This window comes from Sus scrofa, chromosome 14 (genome assembly GCF_054392235.1).
Source record: "Sus scrofa isolate SSC_HxYL_T2T_F1_AM1 chromosome 14, Sscrofa_HxYL_maternal_Yorkshire_Landrace_v2.0, whole genome shotgun sequence".
Classification (NCBI taxonomy): domain Eukaryota; kingdom Metazoa; phylum Chordata; class Mammalia; order Artiodactyla; family Suidae; genus Sus; species Sus scrofa.
The window spans coordinates 30505241-30531173 of record NC_139396.1 but is presented as its reverse complement, the minus strand read 5'-3'; the positions used below and the strand labels follow the sequence as shown (position 1 = coordinate 30531173).

At 42.8% G+C, this 25933-nt stretch overlaps 1 protein-coding gene and 1 long non-coding RNA gene across 3 annotated transcripts in view; one reads left to right on the top strand and one right to left on the bottom strand.

The window, feature by feature from the left end:
- Nucleotides 1-25933, bottom strand: part of DOCK5 (dedicator of cytokinesis 5) — a 238966-nt gene that overhangs the window by 98659 nt on the left and 114374 nt on the right. For both annotated transcript variants that reach the window (XM_084997723.1, XM_084997722.1), the window contains exons 8-15: nucleotides 24077-24234; nucleotides 21987-22068; nucleotides 18917-19046; nucleotides 14945-15017; nucleotides 10617-10759; nucleotides 6265-6390; nucleotides 1911-2035; nucleotides 472-570 (exon numbers count right to left, since the gene is read on the bottom strand). In XM_084997723.1, the coding sequence (XP_084853849.1) occupies nucleotides 472-570; nucleotides 1911-2035; nucleotides 6265-6390; nucleotides 10617-10759; nucleotides 14945-15017; nucleotides 18917-19046; nucleotides 21987-22068; nucleotides 24077-24234 (936 nt within the window). The remainder of the gene's footprint in view (nucleotides 1-471; nucleotides 571-1910; nucleotides 2036-6264; nucleotides 6391-10616; nucleotides 10760-14944; nucleotides 15018-18916; nucleotides 19047-21986; nucleotides 22069-24076; nucleotides 24235-25933) is intronic.
- LOC110256828 (uncharacterized) lies at nucleotides 11492-15914 on the top strand. The gene is made up of 2 exons (XR_002338836.2): nucleotides 11492-11711; nucleotides 13778-15914. It is a non-coding gene; the product is annotated as an uncharacterized LOC110256828 (long non-coding RNA).

Genomic DNA, 25933 nt, shown 5'->3' with positions numbered 1-25933 from the left:
CACAGCAACGTGGGATCTGAGCCGCGTCTGCAACCTACACCACAGCTCACGGCAACGCCGGATCCTTAACCCACTGAGTGAGGCTGGGGATCAAACCTGCAACCTCATGGTTCTTAGTCGGATTCGTTAACCACTGAGCCACAATGGGAACTCCCATCAGTTTCTTTCTTAACACACACCCCTGGCAACTTATCCAAACCTTCAGGATAAAGGAGAATGATGTGTGGGTAGAACACAGAAAGGAATCTAAAGGAGGTCTCATAGAGTTCCACTGTGGCTCAATGGGTTAAGAACCTGACTAGTCTCCATGAGAATGTGGGTTCAAGTCCTGGCCAGGCTCAGTAGATTAAGGATCTGCCATTGCTGTGGCTGGGGTGTAGGCTTGCAGCTGCAGCTCCAATGTCACCCCAGTGAGGTCCATATGCTGCAAAGGTCTCATATACGATGGGGTTACACAGGGCACATGCTCACCTTCACAGTCTCATACCAACAGGGCTGCTTGACTTGGTAGTAGACCACCGACTTGTACTCAGAAATGCCTTCGTACCCAGCACCAGGATGAACTGCTTTCTTTAAATGGAAAGAAAAAAGTGAGAAGGAGGTAGTAAGATCAAAAACACTAAGTTTACCCTGCGTGGCCAGCCAGTTGCATGTGGGGGCAAAGAGTAGAGCAAGGATGAGCTCCTAGCACCTTCTGTAAGGGGCTAAGTGTCCAAAGGTATTGGTTGCTGAGGCACCTGGCACCAGCTTGCCATTCATTCCTCTTTGCTGGAAATTTTATCCTCTCTTCCATCCCAGCCCTAAGTTTTCTACTTTCTTGTTTCCTCTCTCAGGGAAGAGAGGCCAGTAAGGGTGACCGGGAGCCATGCGTGCAGAAGCACCACTGGGTGAGGCCCCAACTACACTCCTCTCTAAGGACCTGGCCTGCAGCTGCAGTGGCATGTTCACTAGAACTTAGAACTTAGGGCTGCCTCTTCCTCGAAATGAACCCCTCATTCAGCAGAACCAGGTCTCCCCGGGGGCACTTCCAGCCTAGTGAGCAAAGCCGTGAGGATATGAACTTGAACTCCTGCGGCTCAAGGGCACAATAGGTCATTCCCATACCACGTCCCACAGCACTCTGCTAATCCTTAAGACAACTTGACTGAGCCAACTGATTTCAAAGATGATCCTATTCATGGGGAGGTGACAGGGCTGTATACTGTGCTGTGACCCCCACCATGAGGTGATCAGGGAGTAGAGTGGATTCCAAGGCAGGTAACTATGGCTCTTAAAGGAGGAGCCACGTGGCAGGAGAGACAACGAAAACCTCCCATAACCACCCCCACCTGGCCTTCTCTTTAATGTCAGAATCCAGGTTTACTCCCATTAAAGGAATAGGTCAGGACATGTGTATCCATTCTTAGCACCACTACTGAGTCCTGTGCATCCCTGAGAAAATAGCTTATCCTTCTGGGACTGCAGTTTTCTGATTTCTAAAATTAAAGAGCGCAGTGGTAGCTGACCTTGAACCAAGAGGCTTTCCAGTGTAACAGCTCTAACAGGTGCCTCTCCACAGGCTCAGCTCACCCAGATGGAGGACGTGTGCCACTGAACACGAGCCCCAGAGGAACTTATCAGGCTTGAAAGGGGCTAAATAACTTGAAAATGATAAGGAATCTCTCCATCGGAAGCATCTACCTGAAATCCCTGGTGACGGGAGGTCTTTTTCAGCACCGGAGAAAATGAGAGTCCACATGAATTTAGTAGTAAATTTGGTGATTGCTCCTCACAAATTTACCAGGTTTCCTATTTTTCCCTTAGGAAAAACCAAATGCACTCAACAGTGGAGAACAATTAACATCAGACCCTAAGTCATGTTACTGTGAAGAACTGTGTGACAGCAGTGGGATTGCTAGGACACTACGTACCTCCAAGAGCCTGCCCTCCTCATCATACACAGACATGGTCACCTCCACGTTCTTCGGTGTCTTCTTTTTCCCTTTGTCAAACTCCCCGTGGATCAGGGTGACATAAATATCATTCCGAACGTCTCCTGCAAGGTTACGACCCATCTTGTGAGTGCTGCTGTTTATAATTCTCGGGAGGTAATAAGATGTAAATTATATATAAGATATAAAATACTCTATGCAATAAACTATTCATACAGCAGAAGTTTTTGTGTGTGTTATTTCCTTTAGTTGATCTCATTCTTCTTCTCCGTACATATCATAGTGTCTTTAAAGTGCAGTTTAGTGTCCTTCAACAGATGAATGAGTAAGAGAGATGGTATATAAACACAATGGAATATTACTCAGCCATAAAAAATAGCAAAACAATGCCATCTGCAGCAACATGGATGGATCCAGAGATTCTCATAAAAGAAAGTCAGACAGAGAAAGACAAATACTGTATGATATCATTCGTATGTGGAATCTAAAGAATAAAACAAGCTAGTGAATAAACCAAAAAAAAAAAAAAAACCAGACTCACAGATACAGAGAACAAGCTAGTAGTTACCAGTGGGAAGAGGGAAGAGGGTAGGGGGCAAGATAGGGCTAAGGGATTAAGAGGTATGAACCACTATGGATAAAATAAATAAGCAACGAGAATATATTATACAGCACAGGGACTATGGCCAATATTTTATAATGACTATAAATGGAATACAACCTTTAAAAATTGTGATTCGTTATCTGTTGTACACATGAAACATATATAATATTGTACATTAACTATACTATGATAAAAAATGTGAGCAATAAAAAAAATGTGAGCAAAGATTTATCCCTAAGAATATTCATGGTGGTGTTTATGAAAGTGAAAACTTGGTAACACCCTCAATTTCCAACCATAGAAACAGTTGGTTGAGTAAATTTTGGTACAGTGCGATAAAAATCATACTCATTTACTCATCCGAAAAACGGACTGAGCTCCTCTGTAACAAGCACCGTGCTAGACGTTTGGGAGACAATGTGAGCCATGTACCAACCTCACCCTCAAATGGCTTCGTCTGGTGGGTGGGGAGGTACGATCAGTCACCTGAAGAAATACAGCACGACCAATGAAGGGACCGGCCAGGCTCAGTGAAAGCATGACACTAAGTCCCAACCTTGTTTGGAGGGCATGGGAATCTTGCCTTCAAGCTGGTACTGGAGGAAGGAGAGTAAGAGTGGGAGACAGTGGCACGTGCAAAGGCCCAGAGGTAGCAGACATACGACTGAATTCTTCAAGTGAGGGGAAACCTGGTGTGAGATGGGGCTATAGAGACAGACAAAAGACCAGTTTCCCTAAGGCCTGAAGGCCAAGTGAAGAATCTGTGTCTTGGAGTTCCCATCCATGAGGATGCAGGTTTGATCCCTGGTCTCGCTCAGTGGGTTAAGGATCCAGTGTTGTTGTGAACTGTGGTGTAGGTTGCAGATGTGGCTTGGATCTTGCATTGCTGTGGCTGCAGCACAGTCCGGCAGCTACAGCTCTGATTCGACCCCTAGCCTGGGAACCTCCATATGCCATGGTTGCAGCCCTAAAAAGCAGGGGGAAAAAAAAAGAATCTGTGTCTTCGTCCTGAATAGAAACAGAAGTCATCACCATGTTTTCAGCCAGGAAGGAGTGGAACGATATCAGGTTGGCGTTTATAAAAGATCCTTCATACTATCTTTGATCATAGTATGAGAAAAAGAATAAAAGAATACGTGTATATATATATAACTGGGTTGCTATGCTCTACAGTAGAAATTGACACCATACTGTAAATCTATACTCTAATAAAGACAAAATTAAAAAAAAAAAAAAAAGATGGGAGTTCCCGTCGTGGCTCAGTGGTTAATGAATCTGACTAGGAACCATGAGGTTGCAGGTTCAATCCCGGCCTTGCTTAGTGGGTTAAGGATCCAGCACTGCTGTGAGCCGTGGTGTAGGTCGCAGATGCGGCTCGGATCCCGTGTTGCTGTGGCTCTGGCACAGGCCGGCAGCTGTGACTCTGATTCGACCCCTAGCCTGGGAATCTCCATATGCCTCGGGAGTGGCCCTAGAAAAGACAAAAAAATAAAAATTAAAAAAAAAAAAAAAAGATGATTCATGCTACAGTGTAGAAGAGCAGCTGAGGTACCAAGAGCAGAAATAAGAGAACCCGTGAGGAAGTGACAGCAGTTGTGCAGGGAACAGATGACACTAGCTATGACCTGGGCAGTGGCAATGGGACAGAGAGAAAGGGGTGGATTTCAGAGGCCTTTCCAAGGACAGACTGATGGGTCTTCTTTGTTAATTGCATGTGAGGTGTGAGGGAAGGGAGGTGTCAAGGGCGACTGTCAGGCTTCTTGTTTGTGACAGTGGATGGAGGAAGGGCTGTTCTCTTAGATAAAACACAACAGAAGGGTCAGGTCTTGATGTACAGGATGATGAGCTCCAAAGTGGGATTCTGAGTAAGACATAAGCAAGTTAAAGAGAAGGGTGATCTGGGAGTTTCCGTTGTGGCTCAGCAGAAATGATTCTGACTAGTATCCATGAGGACGCAGGTTCAACCCCTGGCCTCGCTCAGTGGGTTAAGGATCTGGCGTTACCATGACCTTCAGTGTGGGTCACAGACATGGCTCTGATCTGGCATTGCTGTGGCTGTAGCTGTGGGTGGCAGGTGCAGCTCCAATTCAACCCCTAGCCTGGGAACTTCGACATGCTGCAGATGTGGCTCCAAAGAGACCAAAAAAATAAATAAAAAAAATAAAAAAATAATGAGAGGGAGCCACAAGGTGATAGACAGTGGTCCAGATCTGTATGTCTCAAACCTAGCTGATAACCAGAACACCCCAGGGAGTCCTGGTCTTACAAACTAAGTCAGAGTTTCCAGAAAAATCTGGGAATCTGTATTTTAATGTTTCTCAGGTGATCCTGACTAGCTGATTGGAAAACCAGTATTTGGGACAAATCATTCTAGATGATTTTTAACATCTATTAAGAGCCCTGGCAGTCTATGACCCATTACTACTGATGACAAAGAGCTTTTCCAGCCGGATTTCAAAGACAAATTAACTTTGTCCAAAAAATAAACTTCTACTTTATTTTTCCAGATTTCTGCCTTGATGTAGCAATAAAACTGCCTCCAGTTACAGGAAGGGCACCAATACTTATTTTTGCAAACAAGAAGACAAACCATTTTCCCAGAATAGTGATGAATATGGATTCATCAAGCGGCTCTGGAAGGGATGAAATAAGCAGATGAAAAACTACTTTTTATGAGAACAGAAGAAAAAGATCATCTCCATTCTATGGCTTTATTATTTATCCACCCCACAAATATTTTTTTAATACCCACTACATATGTGTGAGGCATCAAATTATGACTGCTCCTTAATCTCCCAAAGAAGGAATAAGACCTTGCATTAGTTTAAGAGAACCTGAATTTTTACACAATAGATAACAGCTTGATTTTCTAGAATTTTTTCCCTTAATTTGCTTAGTAAAGAACAATGGATTTACGTTTTGTCAATTTCTGCTATACAGCAAAAAAATGTTATGACCCAGGCATACAAAAATATGCATTATTTTCTCAAACTATCTTCCATTATGGTCTATACCTGGAGATTGGATATAGTTTCCTGTATTGTACAGTAGGCCCTCATTGCTTATTCATTCTAAATATAACAGTTTGCATCTACTAACCCCAAACTCTCAGTCCATCCCCTTCTCCCCCTCCCTCTTGGAAACCACAAATCCATTCTCCATTCTGTGAGTCTGTTCTTGTTTTGCAAATAGGTTTCATTTTTGCCATATTTTAGGTTCTACATGTAAGTGATATATTCGTCTTTCTCCTCTTACTTCACTTACTATGAGAATCCCTAGTTGCATCCATGTTGCTGCAAATGGCACTATTTCATTCCTTTTTATGGCTGAGTAGTATTCCATTGTACACATGTAGCACATATTTTTAATCCTTTCATCTGTTGATGGACATTTAGGTTGTTTCCATGTCTTGGCTATTGTGAATAGTGCTGCTATGAATATATGGGTGATGGTCTGGGGAATTATTTCAAAGGGGTTTGTGTGGAACACAAAGGAAGAGACCACAGAGACACATTTAGGAGTTACGTTTAAAAGCACTGTCTTGGGCTCACACACTGGGTAGTTTTCTAAGGTGCGGCAGGCCTGCCTGTTTTTCCCACTATCTCCTCACCGCACGTAGATGAGGAAAACTGATGGATCCAAGTTGCCTCAATGGTCCCCTTAGAAGTAACTGCTGCATAGAAGGAAGTCCTAGAAGATGCAGAACAGGTGAATCTAGCAAACGTTTACCTGGAAGGATTATTTCAGGAAAGCCCATTTTCCGGGCGATTGCTGTGGATCTATCCACTAAGTGTGAGAAGTTTTTCTGAACCTGCGTGAGATCCCCTGGCAATAGCTTCAACGAAACCCAAAGTCCTTTAAAAGAATAAAAGATAAACTTTTAGTTCTTTGTTATGATCTGTATAATAAATGTACACACAAACGCTGAGAAAAATACATGCATGTTACTGATATACACAGATACATTATTATAAAGATGTACATTCTCCCCCACTAACTTAGAATTTTAATGACACTCCCAACAAAATCATAGCAGGATTTCTTTGAGAATTTGACAGAGAGGTGAACAGATGTTTACTCTGGGGAAGAAAAAAGAATAAAGACAGCCCCTATTAGATACCCAAATAATGCAAAATTACAGCAATGAGTGATACTAGTAGTAGAAAACATATATTTCAATGGAAACAATGAAATCAAGTTTAATTACATACAGTAACTAAACATATGGCCAAAGAGACATAAATCATGAAAAATAGAACAGCTTCATAAATGTGCTGGGATAATTTTCTAGCTACTTAGGACAGAATCGGTCTAATCTCTTGTCACACATTTTCATTGAAACAAATTCCTAACAGAAAAGTAAACAAAAAAGACAGAAAATTAAAAGAAAAAAGTGTAGTAAATCTCTGAGAATGAACCATTTTTCTTAGAGAAACAAATGTAGATATTACAAAAGCAATGGAATTATCTATATAATAACTGAAATTATTTTTTCTTTTTAGAGCTGCAGGTGGGGCATATGGAGGTTCCCAGGCTAGGGGTCGAATCAGAGCTGCAGCTGCCGGCCTACGCCACAGCCACACAATGCCAGATTGGAGCTGAGTCTGCAACCTACACCACAGCTCATGGCAACACTGAATGGTTAACCCACTGGGCCAGGCCAGGGATCAAACCGGCATCCTCATGGATACTGGTTGGGTTTGTTTCCTAACTGAAATTCTGATATATATAAAAAAGCAAAAGGCATGTTACCTATGCCATATACTACACATGCCTATAAAAGGGATGGGGAAATACAGGAAATTATGAATTTCATTGGAAGAAAAACACTTTTAGATCCTCACAAATAAACAGAACACAGATACAAAATTCACACAGAAGTACAAGAAATCTTTAAATATTTGGTAAATCATAAATTGAAAATAATGTGTCCTCCATAAGACAGGTTATTATCTTCATTATGTAAGGAGCTCACAAAAACCGAGAAGGAAAACTTTAGAAAATACATAAATACACAAGAGGGCTAAAGAATTCACTGTCAAGCAATTTTTTTTTTTTTTAAATGCTATGGAAGTCCACTTTTCACACTTCAAAAGGTAAAGATTTTTTTCTTTTTCTTTTCCGGCCACACCCATGGCATAGGGAAGTTCCCAGGCCAGGGACTGAAACCAAGCTATAGCTGTGACCTACGCCACAGGTGCAGCAACGCTGGATCTTTAACCCACTGTGTTAGGCCAGGGATTGAACCTGAGCCACCAAAGAGACAACACTGGATCCTTAACCTGCTGTAACACAGCCAGAACTCCAGGTAGAGGTTTTTAAACACCAGTTTGCAAAGCAGGCAGATGGTAATTCCTGCCCACTGTAAGAAATCAGTGGGGGGTTCCCATTGTGGCACAGTGGAAACAAGTCCAACCAGGAACCATGGGGTTGTGGGTTTGATCTCTGGCCTCACTCAGTGGGTTAAAGATCTGGTGTTGCTGTGAGCTGTGGTGTAGGTTGGAGACGTGTCTCGGATCCTGTGTGGCTGTGGCTGTGGTGTAGGCCAGCAGCTGTAGCTCCAATTGGACCCCTAGCCTGGGAATCATATGCCACCAAGTGCGGCCTGAAAAAGCAAAAAAAAAAAAGCAAAAAAAAAGAAAAGAAAGAAATCAATGGGAAGCATTCGGACAATATGTGTATCTCCAGGTTTAAGCTTTTTCCCATCGCTTGGCCTAGAAATGCTATTTCTGGGAATTTTCTTGGGGAGGTAGTTCTAAATACGGAAAAAGCTTCATGTATAAAGAGAGTCATATCAGGGTTATTTAAATTTATAATGGTGGGGAGTTCCCACTGTGATGCAGTGGAAAAGAATCCGCCCAGTATCTATGAAGATGAAGGTTCAATCCCTGGCCTCACTCACAGGGTCAGGGATCAGGTGTTGCCATGAGCTTGATGTAGGTGGCAAACGGGGCTCAGATCCTGTGTTGCTGTGTCTGTGATATAGGCCAGCAGCTGCAGCTCTGATTCAACCCCCTAATCTGGGAACTTCCATATGCTGTGGGTGTCCTTAAAAAGACAAAAAAGAAGAAAAAAAAAAAAAAATATATATATATATAATGGTGAAAAATTAGAAGGCACATAAGCGCTAATCTAGGAAGTTCCATGCTCTAAATATCTAAGCAATAGAATATTATGCAGTCAAAAGTAATATTTATGAAAAGCACAAAAACATTTGAAAAGTGTTCTGTTAAGAAGGAAGAGAAAGAATATTTTCCTCAGTTTTGTTTTAAAAAATTATACATACAAAGCCATCTATTGAGTGTAAGGGTTTTTCACTCTAACAAATTATATCCGTAGGTTAGGAGTTCCAAAGCAACAGAGATACATTTAGTTAGTTATTTTATTTTTTTTAATCTTTTTATCGCCACACTTGTGGTATATGGAGGTTCCCAGGATAAGGGTCGAATTGGAGCTGCAGTTGCCAGCCTCTGCTACAGCCACAGCAACACAGGATCCAAGCTGCAACTGTGACCTTCGCTACAGCTCATGGCAATGCCGGATCCTCAGTCCACTGAACAAGGCAAGGGATCGAACCTGTGTCCTCATGGACAGTATGTTGGGTTCTTAATCCACAGAGCCACAATGGGAACTCCGGGTTATTTATTTTCAGATTCTATGATTTTTTTTTAATTTAATGATTTTTGTTTTTTTCCATTATAGCTGATTTATAGTGTTCTGTCAATTTTCTACTCTACAGCAAGGTGACCCAGTCACACATACACCTATACATTCCTTTTTCTCACATTATCATGCTCCATCATAAGTGACTAGACACAGTTCCCAGTACTATACAGAAAGATCTCATTGCTTATCCATTCTAAAAGCAATAGTTTGCATCTATTAATCTCAAATTCCCAGTCCATCTCATTCCCTCTCTCTCCCCAGATTCTATGATTCTTCATATGTATTTCCTATTCAGGATAATTCTGAATAAGTGGCAAACTAAATATGCTAAAAATAATATGTTTCCTAATTGCTTCCACTTTGGCAAACGATTTTGTTTAAAAAAGTGACTCAATCTTCAAAATTATCACCAAATTATCACCAACTTGGTATTTGAGTTTTAAATTTTTAACTATTTTCCCTTATTATTTGAATTAAAAAGTGTACTTTCAATAAGCAGAACTCCTCTGAGTTAAATGTCAACAAAATAATATATGGAAATACTAAAAACAACTAAAAACATTTCACTAGATAGCCCTTTTCCCTTTTTTTTGGCCACACCCAAGGCATATGGAAGTTCCTGGGCCAGTGACTGAACCCGCACAGCAGTTGCAACCTGCACCACAGCTGGGGCAACACCAAATCCTTAACCTGCTGTGCCACACGGGAACTTCCCCATTATTTTATATTAACACATATTCATCTGCATTACCTTGGTCTCCTTCTTCTCCATTTTAGGAAATGCAATGGGACAAACATACTCAGAGAGTGGAACATAATTATCTTCTAAATTCTCTTTCTTGGAGTTCCCGTCGTGGCATAGTGGTTAACGAATCTGACTAGGAACCATGAGGTTGCGGGTTGGATCCCTGGCCTCACTCAGCGGGTTAAGGATCCGGCGTTGCCGTGAGCTGTGGTGTAGGTCACAGACACAACTCGGATCCCGCGTTGCTGTGGCTGTGGTGTAGGCTGGCAGCTACAGCTCCGATTGGACCCCTAGCCTGGGAACCTCCATATGCCGCGTGTGCGGCCCTAAAAGGACAAAAAGACAAAAAAAAAACAAAAAACAAAAACAAAAACCCAAACCCAACAAAACTCTTTCTTTGTGTCTTTACCTAGAGACAGCATTGGGCTTATAGGGTGGACAAAAAATGAGGAAAGACTCAGGGGAAAGGAATTTGTTGCACAGAATTTACAAAATACAGCTGTGATCCAGCTCAGGGTTGGGTGCATTCTTGGCGCTCGTTAGACTTTGAGATGGGCAGTCCCCAGCAGGTCTGTTTTATATCAGAGAAAGATAACGACAAGGCTGGAGTCCAAGCACCAGCTCTGACCGCCACCCTCCGGCCCCACCAGAGGCCCTCCCAGCTCAGTACCTTGTCCTTTGTGATTGACTTCCTTGGCTGCTATCACCTTATTCAAGACTGAAGTGAGCGGCTCATTCTCCCCAATCACATGGGATGTTATCAGGGGCGACATGATTAGCTGCCTCTGCCGGATATAGGTTTCCATGGCAATTCTGGGAAAGTCAGAAATTACTGGTAAGGAAAAAAGAGGAAGTTTCTTGCAGCACAGCCTCAGCCGTGAGTCCTGGGGAATCATTCGGAAATTTAAACAGTAAAGGAACCTACCTAGAGGACACTTTCTATCTTTCCTTTATTTTCCCACTGGGTAAAATCTTAGATACCAAATTCATTTTGAAATGATGTGGGGGAGAGAGAGGAACAAAAAACCCAGGAACAAACACAACTGATGGTCAAGGGTTAACAACTAAAACCAGACAGAGGGGATGCTCGATGCACTTTACAAGGTGGGAGAGGCTCCAAGTCACCGAATCCTCAACGGTCAGGGCAAGTGGCAGGAGACCCAGCCTCTAGTTCTGGTGCTACCGGAAATGACCTCTGCCAGTCACCTCTGGGCCTCAGTTTCCTCACCTGTAAGGAAATGGGCTAGAGCACATGCCTTGAGGGTCCCCAACTAGTACCAACACTCAGTGTACAAGAGCAGTAATATATGCAGCAGCTTCTGGATGGCATTCTTAGAATCTCATGTGATGGCAAATTATATTTAGGGTTGCAGTGGCACAGATCCCAGCAAACAAGTGTCACTTTAATGGTCACATCAGGCTGAGGCTCCTACGGGGTGAGCAAAGAGCCCAGCCCAGCCCCCATTCTATGGAAAGAACAAGTGCTATCAGCAACTACGTATCAGCCCAGGGCAGGACAATGGTCCGTCCCATCTCCTCTGCTATGGTTTTATTATCTTGCCCAGGACACACAGGCCAGCTCTCTTTGCAGAGTTCAGATGTATATCCTGACCAGAGGGGGTAGGCACGTTTTTGGCTGAACTATCTTTCTGTAAAGTGGGATTGCCACCATGTGAGTGGCCTGCAAATGACTCTTTTTCTCAAATGGACGAGGAGGATACACATATAAAACTCTCCCCATATTATCAACTCTAAAGCTTTGGAGGTAAGTTATGAAAGCATTTGCCATAAATTGTAGGAGTTAAATGCCGGAGGCTGTGATTTGCATCATGAAAGCTTTATAGTGACTGCTGGCCACACAGTGAGCGGTAATCAAATTAAGGCTAGGCTCCGCAGAGACTCAAAGCCTGTATTATTATCCGCTGGAGACAATCTGAGGCTCACTGTTTCAGCGTGACTGCTAAGTAAGAGCTGATTCAGAAAGTAAGTGGGAAAGCCCATAACCAAAGGAAGAACCCACCTGAGAAGTGAGATGAAGATAGAAAACTACATTAGGGGCAACTCGTACCCATAATGCTGCTTCTATTGTATATATATTTATAACATTTTTATGGAACACAATAACTTTCATATCCATGAACTGCTGCTGCTATTATTTACATATACATGTATAATACTAATATTATTTTACAGTATTTCATGTAACATTCACATTCATGAATGCTGCTTCTATTACATTAATATACATGTATACCTAATACTTACATAACTATATAGATACAAAAAACAGAGACAACATTCATGGGAAAAAACTGATGGATATGAAAGTTATTTATGTTTATCATAAGTATAATGTATTGATATTTTAAATATTTAAATATATTTGATATTTATGCAATGATTTTATTGCATATTATATACAGTAATATGTTTGATTTAGTATATGAAGTCATTTAATCTAATATATTAATATGATTATGATATACTTTATTGTATTATTAAATTTAATATATCATATTTATTCAGTAAACATATATATATTGGAAGCAGCATTCATGAATTTGAAGGTTACATCACAATTCATATTAGCACCAAGCTACATGAAATATTTACTTCACCATATTCTTGGAGGGTTGGTATATAAGTGGTAGGATATTAGATTAAATACATTTAAAAAAATTTTTTAAATAGCAGTCCCTGGATGAGGAAGGGAAGTAGTACTTGGCAAAGCCATTTGTACTAGTACATTTATTTAGAAATGAGCCCAAAGATGCTGGACTTTAAAATGAAAGAAAAGGATTTTAATATTTTAAATAAAATTACAAATACGTACTTATCATAGAAAAGAGAGAAGAGAGTTAAACAGAAAGAGGAGCAAAATCACCTAAAATGACACTGATAGAAATAAGCACTGTTAATTATGGAGCATAGTCTTTGAAATTTCTAAAATTTAAGGCTTTTAATGTATTATAACAACAGATACTCCTGTAAGTAATGTTTCTTTACAGCCACCGAACACTGGATATCATATAAATTTTTAAAACATGGTCAATCCCCAAACTAAACCTCATTGTTAAATTTGCCTTTCATTGATTCTCAATGAATTTATAGGCTATTTCTTGGTGTGTGTATGTTTCCTTCTTACATCCTTATGAACTTTTTTTTTTCCATCTTTTTGCTATTTCTTGGGCCGCTCCTGCGGCATATGGAGGTTCCCAGGCTAGGGGTCTAATTGGAGCTGCAGCCACCGGCCTACACCAGAGCCACAGCAACACGGGATCCGAGCTGCGTCTGCAACCTACACCACAGCTCACAGCAACGCCGGATCGTTAACCCACTGAGCAAGGGCAGGGACCGAACCCACAACCTCATGGTTCCTAGTCGGATTTGTTAACCACTGTGCCATGACGGGAACTCCAATCTTATGAACTTCTATTAATTCCTTGTATTTTAAGAATACTTATTCTTTTTCATACACATTTCAAAGATATTATTAAATTTCTTTCTTTTTTTAATGGCTGTACCCGTGACATGATGGAAGTTCCTGGGTCAGGAATTGAATGTGACCTGTGATCTACGCCACAGCTGTAGCAACGCCGGATCCTTTAAACCACTGCATAGGGCTGGGGATCCAAACCATGCCTCTGAAGTGACCTGAGCCACTACAGTCAGATCCCCCCTTTTTTAAAATAGTTGATGTATAATGTTCTGTCAATTTCTGTAGTCAGACTCTTAATCTACTGTGTCACAGCACCAACTCCTTCAATTTCTTCTACGTATCAACTGCTTAAAATTTTTGAGTGATTAAACTTGTCAATTTTTCTTTTTCAGTCAAATCTTTGGTGTCTGACTCAGAAAGATCTCCCACACATCGTCACCAGGTAAAACTCTCACTTTCCTATATTACTGTCAGATTTCTGGCTCTTACATGTGTTATCATCTGGAATTTACACTGGTCTAAGTTGAGAGATGAGGCTCTAACTTACGCTTCTTACATGGTTAGCTAATTTTCTCAAACAGTATCTCCTGCATAGTTTATCTTTCTCCATTGCTTTTAAAATTAATATTTTAAAATAATTTTAAAAATATTATAATACTTAGTAAGAGCATATATTAACGCAAATATCCTTGGGCTGGTTTTTGGACTTGTCAGTCTGTCATACTGATCTGCTGTGGGGGCTGCACGCTGGCTGAGACAATCCTCTTTTCTCACTGACACAACAGCTCTATTAGGATTCAGATTCAGCAATACCCAGCAATGCGCAGGGTAGGCAGTTTGTGATCACTAGAGCCGGTCATGATGTCCACGTGCACGCTCCCTCAGGGTTGCGGGGATTGAGCCTTGTTCTCCAACAGCTCACCCGAGCCCCCGCCCTAGTGGTCCACCCAGGGCTCAAGACCCTGGAGCTCAGCAGGGGGTCTGCATGCCACTCTGCGGAGAATCCTTCCATGCACTCCCAGGCTGGCTTTCCTCCACTTGCCGGAAGCCAAGGATTAGTCCACCCTTCACCCTTGAATCTCCCAAAGCTCCTCCAAGTGTGGTCCCTTGACCTGCAGCAGCAGCATCACCTAGAAGCTTGTTAGATGTAGACTCCAAACCCACCATGTTTTGCATTCTAACAAGATCCTAGCTGATTCACATGCAGGCGGCAGTCTGAAAAGCCCTGCGCTTGTCCTCTGTGATACCTGCTGCATATGACAAAGCACAGGCTTTGGCATTTCTGGCACTTAAATGGCACCATTCTCTGGGAGATCTGCCCCTTATGTTCCTCTGGCCATTTCCGCAGAGTAAGGAAAGTTCAGTCTACTCTCTTAAATTGGAGTCCAATGTGAAGAACTCTTATGAATAAAGCTTTCTCTCAACCTCTATCTTTCAGCTTAAGAGCTGGCCTTCTCTCACTCGGCAGAAGGTTCCTGGCACCTGGATCCATGTTAACACACCATCCAAAGGCCCAATCTAGGTCTCAAGTCACCCGGGATACGTGCCAAAGTACTTACTGCTGAAAGGGAATAAAATGCTGCTTTTCTTCATCATCCACCTTCCCATGTATGATATCGGTAATATCCATCACTAGGGAAAAGATACACTGAATTAAAGGAACTAATGGCTTCAGGCCGTGGTGAACAATGATGGAAAATGACAGTATTAGCCAACACAGAGCACTGGAGGAAGACAGATAGTGAACAAGGACATTTCTTTCATTTCTTTGCCAAAGATGACTCTCAGCCTGTAGAAGAGCTGGCAGGGGCTCAGGCAGCAGCCTGGGTGTTCTCAGATCAACCGTGCAGGTGACTCCCTTTAAAAAATTCTACTTGGCCAAGTTGCTGAATTCTTGAGTCACGTGACAATGACACTTTTAGCCTGTATTCCAAGACACAGAGAATGCATTTATTTGGTGGGAGTGTCTATCGAATGTAAGACCTGGAAGAGGAACTCAAGACCTGAAAGCGTCCACTGTCCCTCTAATTGGACATTTTCTTACCTGGTTTCCAGATACACGAAGGGCAGCTGGGGCACCAGCAACACCGACTAGAAGACTATATACTGATTTGCCCTTATATGCACAAGAAAGCACTGTTCTAGAAACAGACTCACCGACACAGAGAACAGATGTGTGCTTGCCAAGGGAGAGGGCAGGAGTGGGAGGTTGGGGTTCGCAGAGGTAAGCTATCACACACGAGAGGGCACAGACAACAAGGTCCTACTGTATAGCACAGAGAGCTGTACTCAATGTCCTATGATAAACCATGATGGAAAATAATTTTTAAAAGGAATATAAAAAAACCCTACTGTTTGATTTCCCCACTCCAAACATGCGATGCGAGTGTTGTTTAGGCAGACAGAAAAATTATGGTTGGTACACACTTTTATATGCCTCTAAACTCAACCCCCTAGACTGGACCTGAGTTCACCGTAATTATGTTGAAAGTTAGATATCAATAAAATTTGACTTTCTTTATGAAAAAAGAGTATCATATATATACAATTGGATCACTTTTCTGTACAGCAGAATTAACAGCAGCTATACTTCAGTTAAAAAAAAGCACTGTTCCAGCCCTGCTACATATATTATATTATTTATACAAATATTATTATTAGCCCTAGTTTAAGAGATAAGGAAACTGACCACAGGAAAGGTGGGTAATTTTCCCTTAGAAGTTTTAAGGGGTAAAGCTAGGGTATGAACCCAACAGTGATTACAGGGCCAAACCATTTACCCTAACCATGCTTGCTGCCTAGACAACTAGTAAGTGGGCCACTCACTCTATATCCGCTGAGGTTAGGCAGGGCCTGTGGCATGAGGTTGTCCCTTGGTTAATAAATTACAACCTAGTCATAAAGCACACACCAGTAATCCACACCCCAGATAACCTGTTTGAGATTAAAAGAACTGAGATAGGAGACAATGATAACAGGAAAAACAAAGGATAAGGGAGGAAATGCTTTTGCAAAGTAATCCCAGCACATAGCGAGTAAGGCTTGGGGATTAAAAATGTGGCTGAAAGGAAGGTGTAGAAAGCAGGGCATGCCATCAACTTGCTGTCAGCCCTTAAGAGACCCTGGCAGGAGTTCCCATCGTGGTGCAGCAGAAACGAATCCGACTAGGAGTCATGAGGTTGTAGGTTCGATCCCTGGCCTCGCTCAGTGGGTTAAGGATCCAGCGTTGTCGTGAGCTGTGGTGTAGGTCGCAGACGAGGCTTGGATCTGGAGTTACTGTGGCTATGGTACAGGCCAGCACCTATAGCTCTGACTAGACCCCTAGCCTGGGAACATCCATATGCCGTGAGTGCGGACCTAAAAAGACAAAAAAAAAAAAAAAAAAAAAAAAAGAGACCCTGGAAAACACTGCACAAACACACACAAATAGTTGCAAAATTTCTTTTTGTGTCCCCCAAGGAGGCAGTTCATTTGCAAATGACATCATTGAGTTACTCCTGACTTCTGCTGATGCTCAGCATTAAGAGTCAGAGTAAACTAGTCTCCTCTCCTTTCCCACCACCTGTCACTTCCTGAATGGACACACACACACAGATGCACAAACACATACACACCCTGAAATAAAGGAGCAAATAAAAGCCTCAAGCATGATGTTCAAATCTCTTTGTTCCAATTTGAAGGACAATGACCTTGAATGTGCCTTAAATCTTTTACCAAAGAATGAATCACCAAAGAGAAGGCTAAATAGTCCAGGGCTCCTTGCTTTTCCTGGGATTCCATTTTCATTCATTATCAGGAAACAAGGCTGCCCCTCTAGGCCGAGCCTGGCCAACCTTGAGAGCAGGTGGGGTGCAGGCCCGTTCACTGGATGAACGATGCTCACACAGCCTCCAGGATGATACAGAGGCTGCCTCAGCATCCACATACCCACGGGGCAACCCTGACAACATTTCTGGGCCCTTGTACTAAAAGCAGAATTATGGCCTTTCACTGATGGCTTTCAACATGCCTTTAGTGACCAAAATGTCCATGTAAGACCAAAAATTTATTTCTTCCATTTAACAAACTCCAGAGGAACATGCAGGGGCCTCCCTGAAGGTTATGGTGTTTGATTTAAGCCAAGGACCCTCTCTGAAAGCCGTCACAGGCACAATGGTGCCTTGGGAGAGTACATTTCCTAGACGGGCAAACCACCGTCCAGGGAGAATCTTATTTGATTAAAATCACTATGTGGCCACAGGCAGGGAAGATTCCAACAGTCACAGGGAGGCTGTACTGAGAGGGCCTGCTGGGTACCAGACGCAGTGCTGGCAGTGAGGGAGAAACAGAGGTGGTGGCGTCTAGCTGAAGACAGAGCACCCACAAAAAAACCAGCTGGCGGTTCCAGGCCGTCAATGCAGTGTGTCTGATGCTCACACTGACAACCGAATCCATCCTGCACTGTCTCTGGGTCTCCATTCCTCCTTCCTCCCGATTTTCTCTCTCTCTCTTTCTCCCTTCCCTTCTCTCTCTCTCTCCTCCTTTCTTCCTTCCTTCCCCTCTTTCTTCCCCCACTTCCCTCTCTCCTTCCTTCCTTTGTTCCTGGCCATGCCCAGGCTAGAGATCAAATGCACACCACAGCAGTGACCCCCAAGCCACAGCATTGACAGTGCTGGATCCTTTACTTGCTAAGCCACCAGGGAACTCCTACCTTTATTTTTTTTTGTTTGTTTGTTTTTACTGTGGAAACCTACATAACATAAAATTTACCATTTTGGCCTTTTAAAAATATATCATGTGGGGCAGGAAAGACATTCCCATGGTTGTGCAGCCAACACTGCCGTCCACCCTCCAGATGTTCCTACCTTCCCACACTGAAACTCTGTCCCCGTCATCCACTAACTCCCCAGTGCCTCCTCCCTGGCGCTCCTGGGAGCCGCCAGGCTACTTCCTGTCTCTGTGAATGTAACCATTCCCATTACCTCGTATAAATGGAATCGTGCAGTACTGGTCTTTTTGCGACTGGCTTATTTCATGTAACGTAATATCTACAAGGTACTTTCGTGTTGAAACATAGAACAGAATTCCCATCCTTTTGAAGGATGAATGGCCTCCCACTGTATGGATATACCATTCTGTTCATTCATCCGCGCATCAGTGGACACCTGAGTTGCTTCTATCTTTTGGCTACCGTGAACAATGCTGGTATGAACACGGCTGTACAAATATCTCCTTGAGAACCTGCTTTTTTGTTTGTTTGTTTGTCTTTTGTCCTTTTAGGGCTGCACCCACGGCACATGGAGGTTCCAAGGCTAGGGGTCCAATCAGAGCTACAGCTGCCAGCCTACATCACAGCCACGGCAACGCCATATCCAAGCCACGTCTGTGGCTTGCACCACAGCTCACGGCAACGCCCGATCCTTAATTCTTATGGGTAGACAGCAGGGGAGCTGCTGGATGCTAGGTTCTCTGTTATCCTTTTTTGAGGACCCACCACACTTTCTTTCCCAGCGGCTGCACTGTTTTACATCCATCCCAGGGGTTTCCTGTACCTGCCACTCCAAAGGGTCTTCGGAGTCCACAGGTGTGCTTTTTGCCCTCCTTCAGCTCCATGTGGCCGACCCGAACAATTTGGCACACGAGGCTGATGCGGGGCCGGATGAGGTCTGTGCTGCTGAGGTCCTACAGGGGCGGAAAATGCACAAATGGAGGTCACACAGCGTCACTATGCCACCTTTATGTCTCTTTTCTTGTCACCTGACAATAAAACATCGTCCACAGTGTACTTCCTAATGCTGAAATAGCACAATGACCTCACTCTCCTCCCTCCTCCCCCACCCAGAACTATCACAGCATCAGAGAAAAAGGCGGTACTCAAAAAAATTATTTTTAAAAATTCCCCAGCTCCTACTTCAAATGCATAAATTAGATCATATTCAATCTCAAGTCTCCAGCTTATGTTGGGTATTTTAAAATGTGGTCATTTGCCACTGCTTTCTATCCTGCCAGGGCTTCTCTGAGCACTGGATGCCTTTCAGTGTCAAATGAAAATAAAACTTGCAAGACAGTGGCATTTATTGGGTATCCACACTTGCTAGTGATATGATAATTCATTTCCTCTTCCACATAATCCTGCGAGGCAACTATAACACAGAAATTTAATCGGCATTGCTTTCCATAGTTATGTATGTTTTATGAGAGGTGTCCATTGAGAGCTTCTGGGTATGTGTTGATTAATGAGAAATGTGTCGATGGAATGTCTCTGTCCTTCTGTGGTTCATGGTTGACGCCTGTTTGTACTCGTAAGGATGGGCGAGGAAACCCACGTGTGACATAACATATCTCATTCACTTAAACACTGGGAATGATTTAACTGCGTTTCAAATTCTTTTCATGCAGTAGCTGTCCAAGGCCTCTTTACTGCATCAAGAATTACTTTTTAAACAATCATTCCAAATCCATCCTCGACTCTAGCTAAGCAGGTCTCCAAGACAGGGATGTACCTCGATGAGAACATCACCCTTGAATTTCTAACTCAAGGTTTTATGAGGCTTCTGTTAATAGACAGATAAAGACTCCATAGATTGTGGCACCCTGACATTATTTAACAACACATGCCATCATTTATAAGTGAAGTTTCTGTAGAATGTTTAATGACCAAGGAATTAATCACATTTCATTGAACTGAAAAGGCTGGACATGAAATCTGCAAATAGGAAGAGCTTAACTGGAAAGGAGGATGAACTGCAGCTTTTCTAAAATGGTGCTGATGAGAAGACAGACCAAAGAGTAAATAATGCCTTTTTTGGTGAAAGTGTAGTTGATTTACAATGTTGTGCCAATTGCTGCTGTACAGCAAAGTGGCCCAATCATACATGTATATACATTCCCTTTCTTATATTAACTTCCATCAGGGTCTATCCCAAGAGTCTGGATGTAGTTCCCTGGGCTGTATAGTAGCAACTCAGTGCTTATCCTTTCTAAATGTAATAGTTTGCATCTACTGTTATAGTTTCTATCCACCAACCCCAAACTCCCAGTCCATCCCACTCTCTCCTCCCACACCCTTAGCAACCACAAGTCTATGTCTATGAGTCTGTTTCTATTTTGTAGATAGATTCATTTGTGCCATATTTGAGATTCCACATAAAAGTGATATTATATGGTATTTGTCTTTTTCTGACTTCATTTAGTAGGATAATCTCTAGTTGCATCCATGTTGCTGAACATGGCATTAATTTGTCCTTTTTATGGCTGAGTAGTATTCCACTGCATCTATGAACTACACCTTTTTAATCCAATAATATTTTTTTTTGTTTGTTTTGTTTTTTAAGGCCCAACTTATGGCATACAATAATACCTTTTTAAAGAACTTTTTTTTTTTTTTTTTTTTTTTTACAATGCACACACTGACTGATAAATACCTTTGAATTTTAGGGGAAAAAAAACCCCCAAATATCTCAGAATCAAGGAAATACTCCATGTGTTGGGGAGAGGTTTGGGGAAGAATTCTAGGCTCATTTTTGTGCATGTTTACCAGGTGGTGGTCACTGGATGGGTCAATGATCAGACCCTGCTTGTCCTAGGTGTGGGAGATTCATAGAAGGCATGAATGACAATGAGGAGAAATGAATGAATGAGTGAGTAAGTAAATGAATGAATGAATGAGGGAATGCATGAAAAGCCTACCCTGGAACCGCTGCTCCTTCCTATCACTTCCTTTGGCGCTCTTTGGCAGCCTCTGCTTTTCTTACATGAAGAGTAGTGAGAGAATATGGAAATAAAACATGGGTGTGGCTGAAGCAAAAAAGGGAGGAAAGGAAGAGAGTGTCTCCTATAGGCTTCAGGGAAGCTGGGAAACCTCAAGGCGGCTCAGAGCAGGTGGCAATAGCTCCAGGGCATTTCAAGAACTGATGTCATAAAAAAGAAAACATCAAGAAAGTTTCTAGCCCACGAGAAAGAGAGTCACTAGGCCCCAAGCGACAGCCCGATGAATTTCCTGGCTTTTGATCCATATACAACTGCACAACGCCTTCCGTGGGGAAGTGGAAGAAGGTGGAGGGGGAGGAAGGTCCCTTAAAACATAAGCCAACAACAAAGTCTCGTTTGGTCTTTGACTGGGCTATAACCTAACTCTGGAATGTGCTCCCCCTTTATCTGCATAGCTCACCCCCTCAAGTTCTTGCTCAAAGTCTCCTTTTCCCAAGGTCTGCCCTGAACTACTTATTTAAGCCAGCAACCCTCCCCCTGCCTAGCAATTCCCCACCCCTCGCCCCAAAGCACTCGTGACCTCTAACATTCTACACAATGTACTTATCTCTCTGATTATTGTTCATTATTGTCTTCCCCATTGGGACAAGAAGCTTCCTGAGAACAGGGACATTTTTATCTGATGTGTTTCCGGATGTATCTCAAGTGCCTGGAGCAGTGCCAGGCACCTAATAGGTGCTCAATAAATCATTGTTAAATAAATGAGCAGGTGTTTCCTGCCAGGGGGATTCTGATGATTGTTATTTTCAAGTCTTCAATTTTTAAGTTTTCCATAGACTTATCACGTGCATCCGTGCATATCGTAAACAATGGAAAGGGCTTAGACTTTCACTGAAGACATGGAAGACTCACGGTAAAGACCGCCTGAAGATTGTTGAGCTTCTCTATTTCCTTGGGCATTCCACTGCTGCCCCAACGAATCAGGTAGTTCTCACTGGTGAAGGAAAAAAATATGCTCAGTGAGGGGCTCCCTGGGGAGGAAGCTGCTCTCAGTATAGATTTAGCAGGGTCAAAAGGCGGCCCAGAAGAGCTCAGTGAAATTCATCAGGCAGGACTGAGACCACATCAATGACCACCGTGTGGTCTCTTGGCTGCAGCTGGGCTCCCTGAGGCACACCATATGGCCCCGTGAGAAGCACTGGTCAAGATGGGCACAGACCCAGTAGATTTGACCAGATTTTATCTGGGGATCTTCCCTCCATCTCAAAAGTTCCAGCATTGCTGAATCATGAATATCATTTTATGGCATTCCCGTTGTGGTGCAGTGGAAGTGAATCCAACTAATATCCATGAGGATTAGGGTTCCATCCCTGGCCTCACTCAATGGGCCGGGGATCTGGCACTGCTGTGAGCTGTGGTGTAGATCACAGTTGCGGCTCAGATCTGGCGTTGCTGTGGCTGTGGCATAGGCCAGCAGCTGTAGCTCCGATTCAACTTCTAGCCTGGGAACTTCCATATGCCACAGGTGTGGCCCTAAAAAGCAAACAGAAAAAAAAGAGTATCATTTTATAAGAACCATCCCAAGCCCACCCCCTGGAATCCACACCACCAATAAGACTTCAGTTTTTTGTTTTTGGCTACAACTGAGGCATGTGGAAGTTCCCATGCCAGGGATCGAACCCGTGCCATAGCAGTGACCCAAGCCTCAGCAGTAGGATCTAGACAACACTAGATCCTTAACCCACTGTACCACCAGGGAACTCCCGAGCTTTCTTTTGTTTGGGTTTTTTTTTTTTTTAGATATTTTTTCCATTATAGTTGATTTACATTGTTTTGTCAATTTCTGCTGTATAGCAAAATGACCCAGCTATATATATATATATATATATATATATATATATATATACACACACATACACACACATTCTTTTTCTCACATTATCCTCCATCAAATGCTCCATCACAAGTGACTAGATATTGTTCCCTATGCTATACAGCAGGATCTCATTGCTTATCCATCCCAAGCTTTAGAACTAAACAATTTGTCAGAAATTACTTTTTTTTTCTTTTTTTTTTTAGGGCTGCACCTGCGGCATATGGACGTTCCCAGACTAGGGGCCAAATCAGAGCTACAGCTGCCAGCCACAGCCACAGCAACGTGGGATCCAAACCCTGTCTGGGACCTAACAGCACACCTCATGGCAACACCAGATCCCCAACCCACTGAGCAAGGCCAGGGATCAAACCCGCATCCTCAGGGATATTAGTCGGATTCGCTTTCACTGAGCCACAATGGCAACTCCAAGCAATTACTTTTAATTCAAAAATAAATGTTTTCTTGGCTGCTCAATGGTAGCCTAACTACAGAGTTGAACAAAGCCTACTATCATTCCTCAAGTCTTTAAAATTTTATGGACTATTTTTTAGAGCAGTTTTAGGTTCACAGTGACGTTAAACAGAAAGTTTGGATTTCCCATACGCTCCCTCCACATAGCCTCCCCCTTTATCAATAGCCCCCAGCAGAGCAGTATAGTCATTGCTATAATCACTGAACCTACACTGCGACATCATCACCCAGACTCTACGGTTTACACTGAGGGTCCATCTTGGCATTGGGCAGTCTGGGGGTTGGGAAAAATATATAATGACACATACCCACCATGACAGCATCATAGAGAAGAGTTTCAGTGCCTGGAAATCCTCGGTGTTCAGCCGATTCATCCCTCCCTTGCCCCTCTCCCTATGGTCATTTTAATTCTTTGTTCCTATCCCCACAGTCTGATGAGTTTGACAGGATTTCTAAAGTCCAGGGGGTGCATGAACGTTACTGCACTGTTTCGGCAATCATTCGCAAAGGGTTAGCAACCCAAAGGACTTTATTCTCTATTCCCTAGAAATCTTTCCTTTCTTCTCTATCTTTCCCTCTCAAACCCAGCAAAGAAATTCTTATGGGAAGGGGTATTTTTGCCAGGTTGACGGCCGACAACGTGGGTCTCCTTTACCTGATGAACGTGGACTGGTCCGGGTCATAGAGAGCCATGAGCAACTCTGCATCTTCCCCGATGTTGCAGACAAAGTTCTTGAAGTTGACATACAGGCCGTAGGTGTGGACAGCACTGAAGATGGATTGGCTCCGTAAGTCCAGGTTCTGCAGGATGGACTGAACACAGAGGACAGGAGAGAAAGGCATCCTGGTTTCAGCAAATAGAAAACACTCATAAAGACACCACCACAAATAGGGGCAGATATAACTACCACCCAAATGGAGAACCACTTACTGAGAAGAGTATATGTTAGGAGACAAGTGACAGAGTGAGCAGAATATAATCATGACTATTTAGACAATCAAAGCAGTCCTGAGCAGGATCTTGAGCCCAAGTAATTCATTAAATGCTGTCTAAACAGTATCTATCTAGGAGTTCCCTGGGAGCCTAGTGGTTAAGGATCTGGTATTGTCACTGTGGTGGCTCAAGTTCAATCACCTCTCCAGAATTGTCCGTGTGCCTCAGATGAGGCTAAAAAACAAAAAAAGAGCATAAACCTAAAGATTATGATAACTCATGGTTTTGGTAGCATCAAGAAGTTCTTATCTCAGAAGTTCCCACATGGTGCAGGTTCAATCCCTGGACTGGAACTTTCACATATCTTAGGAGTAGCCAAAAAAAAACTTCTCATCTCCCACAATGGCTTCTGAGTGAACCTCAAAAGTATAAAAAAGCAGAGTTCCTGTTGTGGCTCAGCTATAACAAACATGACTAGTATCCATGAGGACACAGGTTCAACCCTGGCACCGCTCAATGGGTTAAGGATCAGGTGTGGCCGTGAGCTGTAGCATAGGTCGCAGATGCAGCTTGGATCCCACGTTGCTGTGGCTGTGGCTGTAGCCAGCAGCTACAGCTCAGATTCGACCCCTAGCCTGGGAACTTCCATATGCTGTAGGTGTGGCCCTAAAAAGGCAAAAAAAAATTAAAAAAGATAAAAAAGCATAAAAACCGTGATGATCCTTCTTTTGAAGGAAAATTCTCGTTGCAAATAAGATTCCACTGGATTGGTCCACCCTTTGGGAGGGTTAGCCATTAGATCCAGAAACACGGTGAAATATTTTAACTGTACCAAAGAAATAAAACGTACAAAATGAAGAAAACTAAGCAGAAGCCTTTACTTACAGAAAGACTGAATGAATACAAATCAAAACATCTGTATGGTTGGGCAGTCATAATATAGGTGACTTCTGTTTTTTTCTTCCCTTTTTTTTTTAAGGGCTGCACCTGTGGCATACAGAAGTTCCCAGGCTAGGGGTCAAATTGAAGCCACAGCTGTTGGCCTACGCCACAGCCATAGCAACACAGGATCTGAGCTGTGTCTGTGACCTACACCACAGCTCACGGCAATGCTGGATCCTTAACCCACTGAGCGAGGCCAGGGCTCGAACCTGCAACCTCATGGATACTAGTCAGGTTCATTACAACTGAGCCACGATGGGAACTCCTTTTTCTCTTTTTCTGTCTGTAACTTTCTAATTTTTATCTGTTGTCCAATTACAATTTTCAAAATCTTTCCAACAATTTATTTGTAAATATTATTTTATTTATTTTGGAAATCACTACAGAAGTTTATAGGGCAATGAGACTTTTCTCCCACCCAGTTCTCCCCAGAGGCATCCATCAGTTGTCAATTTCTTGTTTCTTCACTCCAGAGTTAGGCTACACTTAGGCAAGCAGAGACATATGCATATTCTTCTTTGAAACACAAATAGCATTTTATATGTACTGTTCTGCATCTTGCTTGTTTCCACTTAGTATATATCTTCGCAATCTTTCCAGGTCAGAACATATACAGCTGCCTTAGTCTTTTTATTA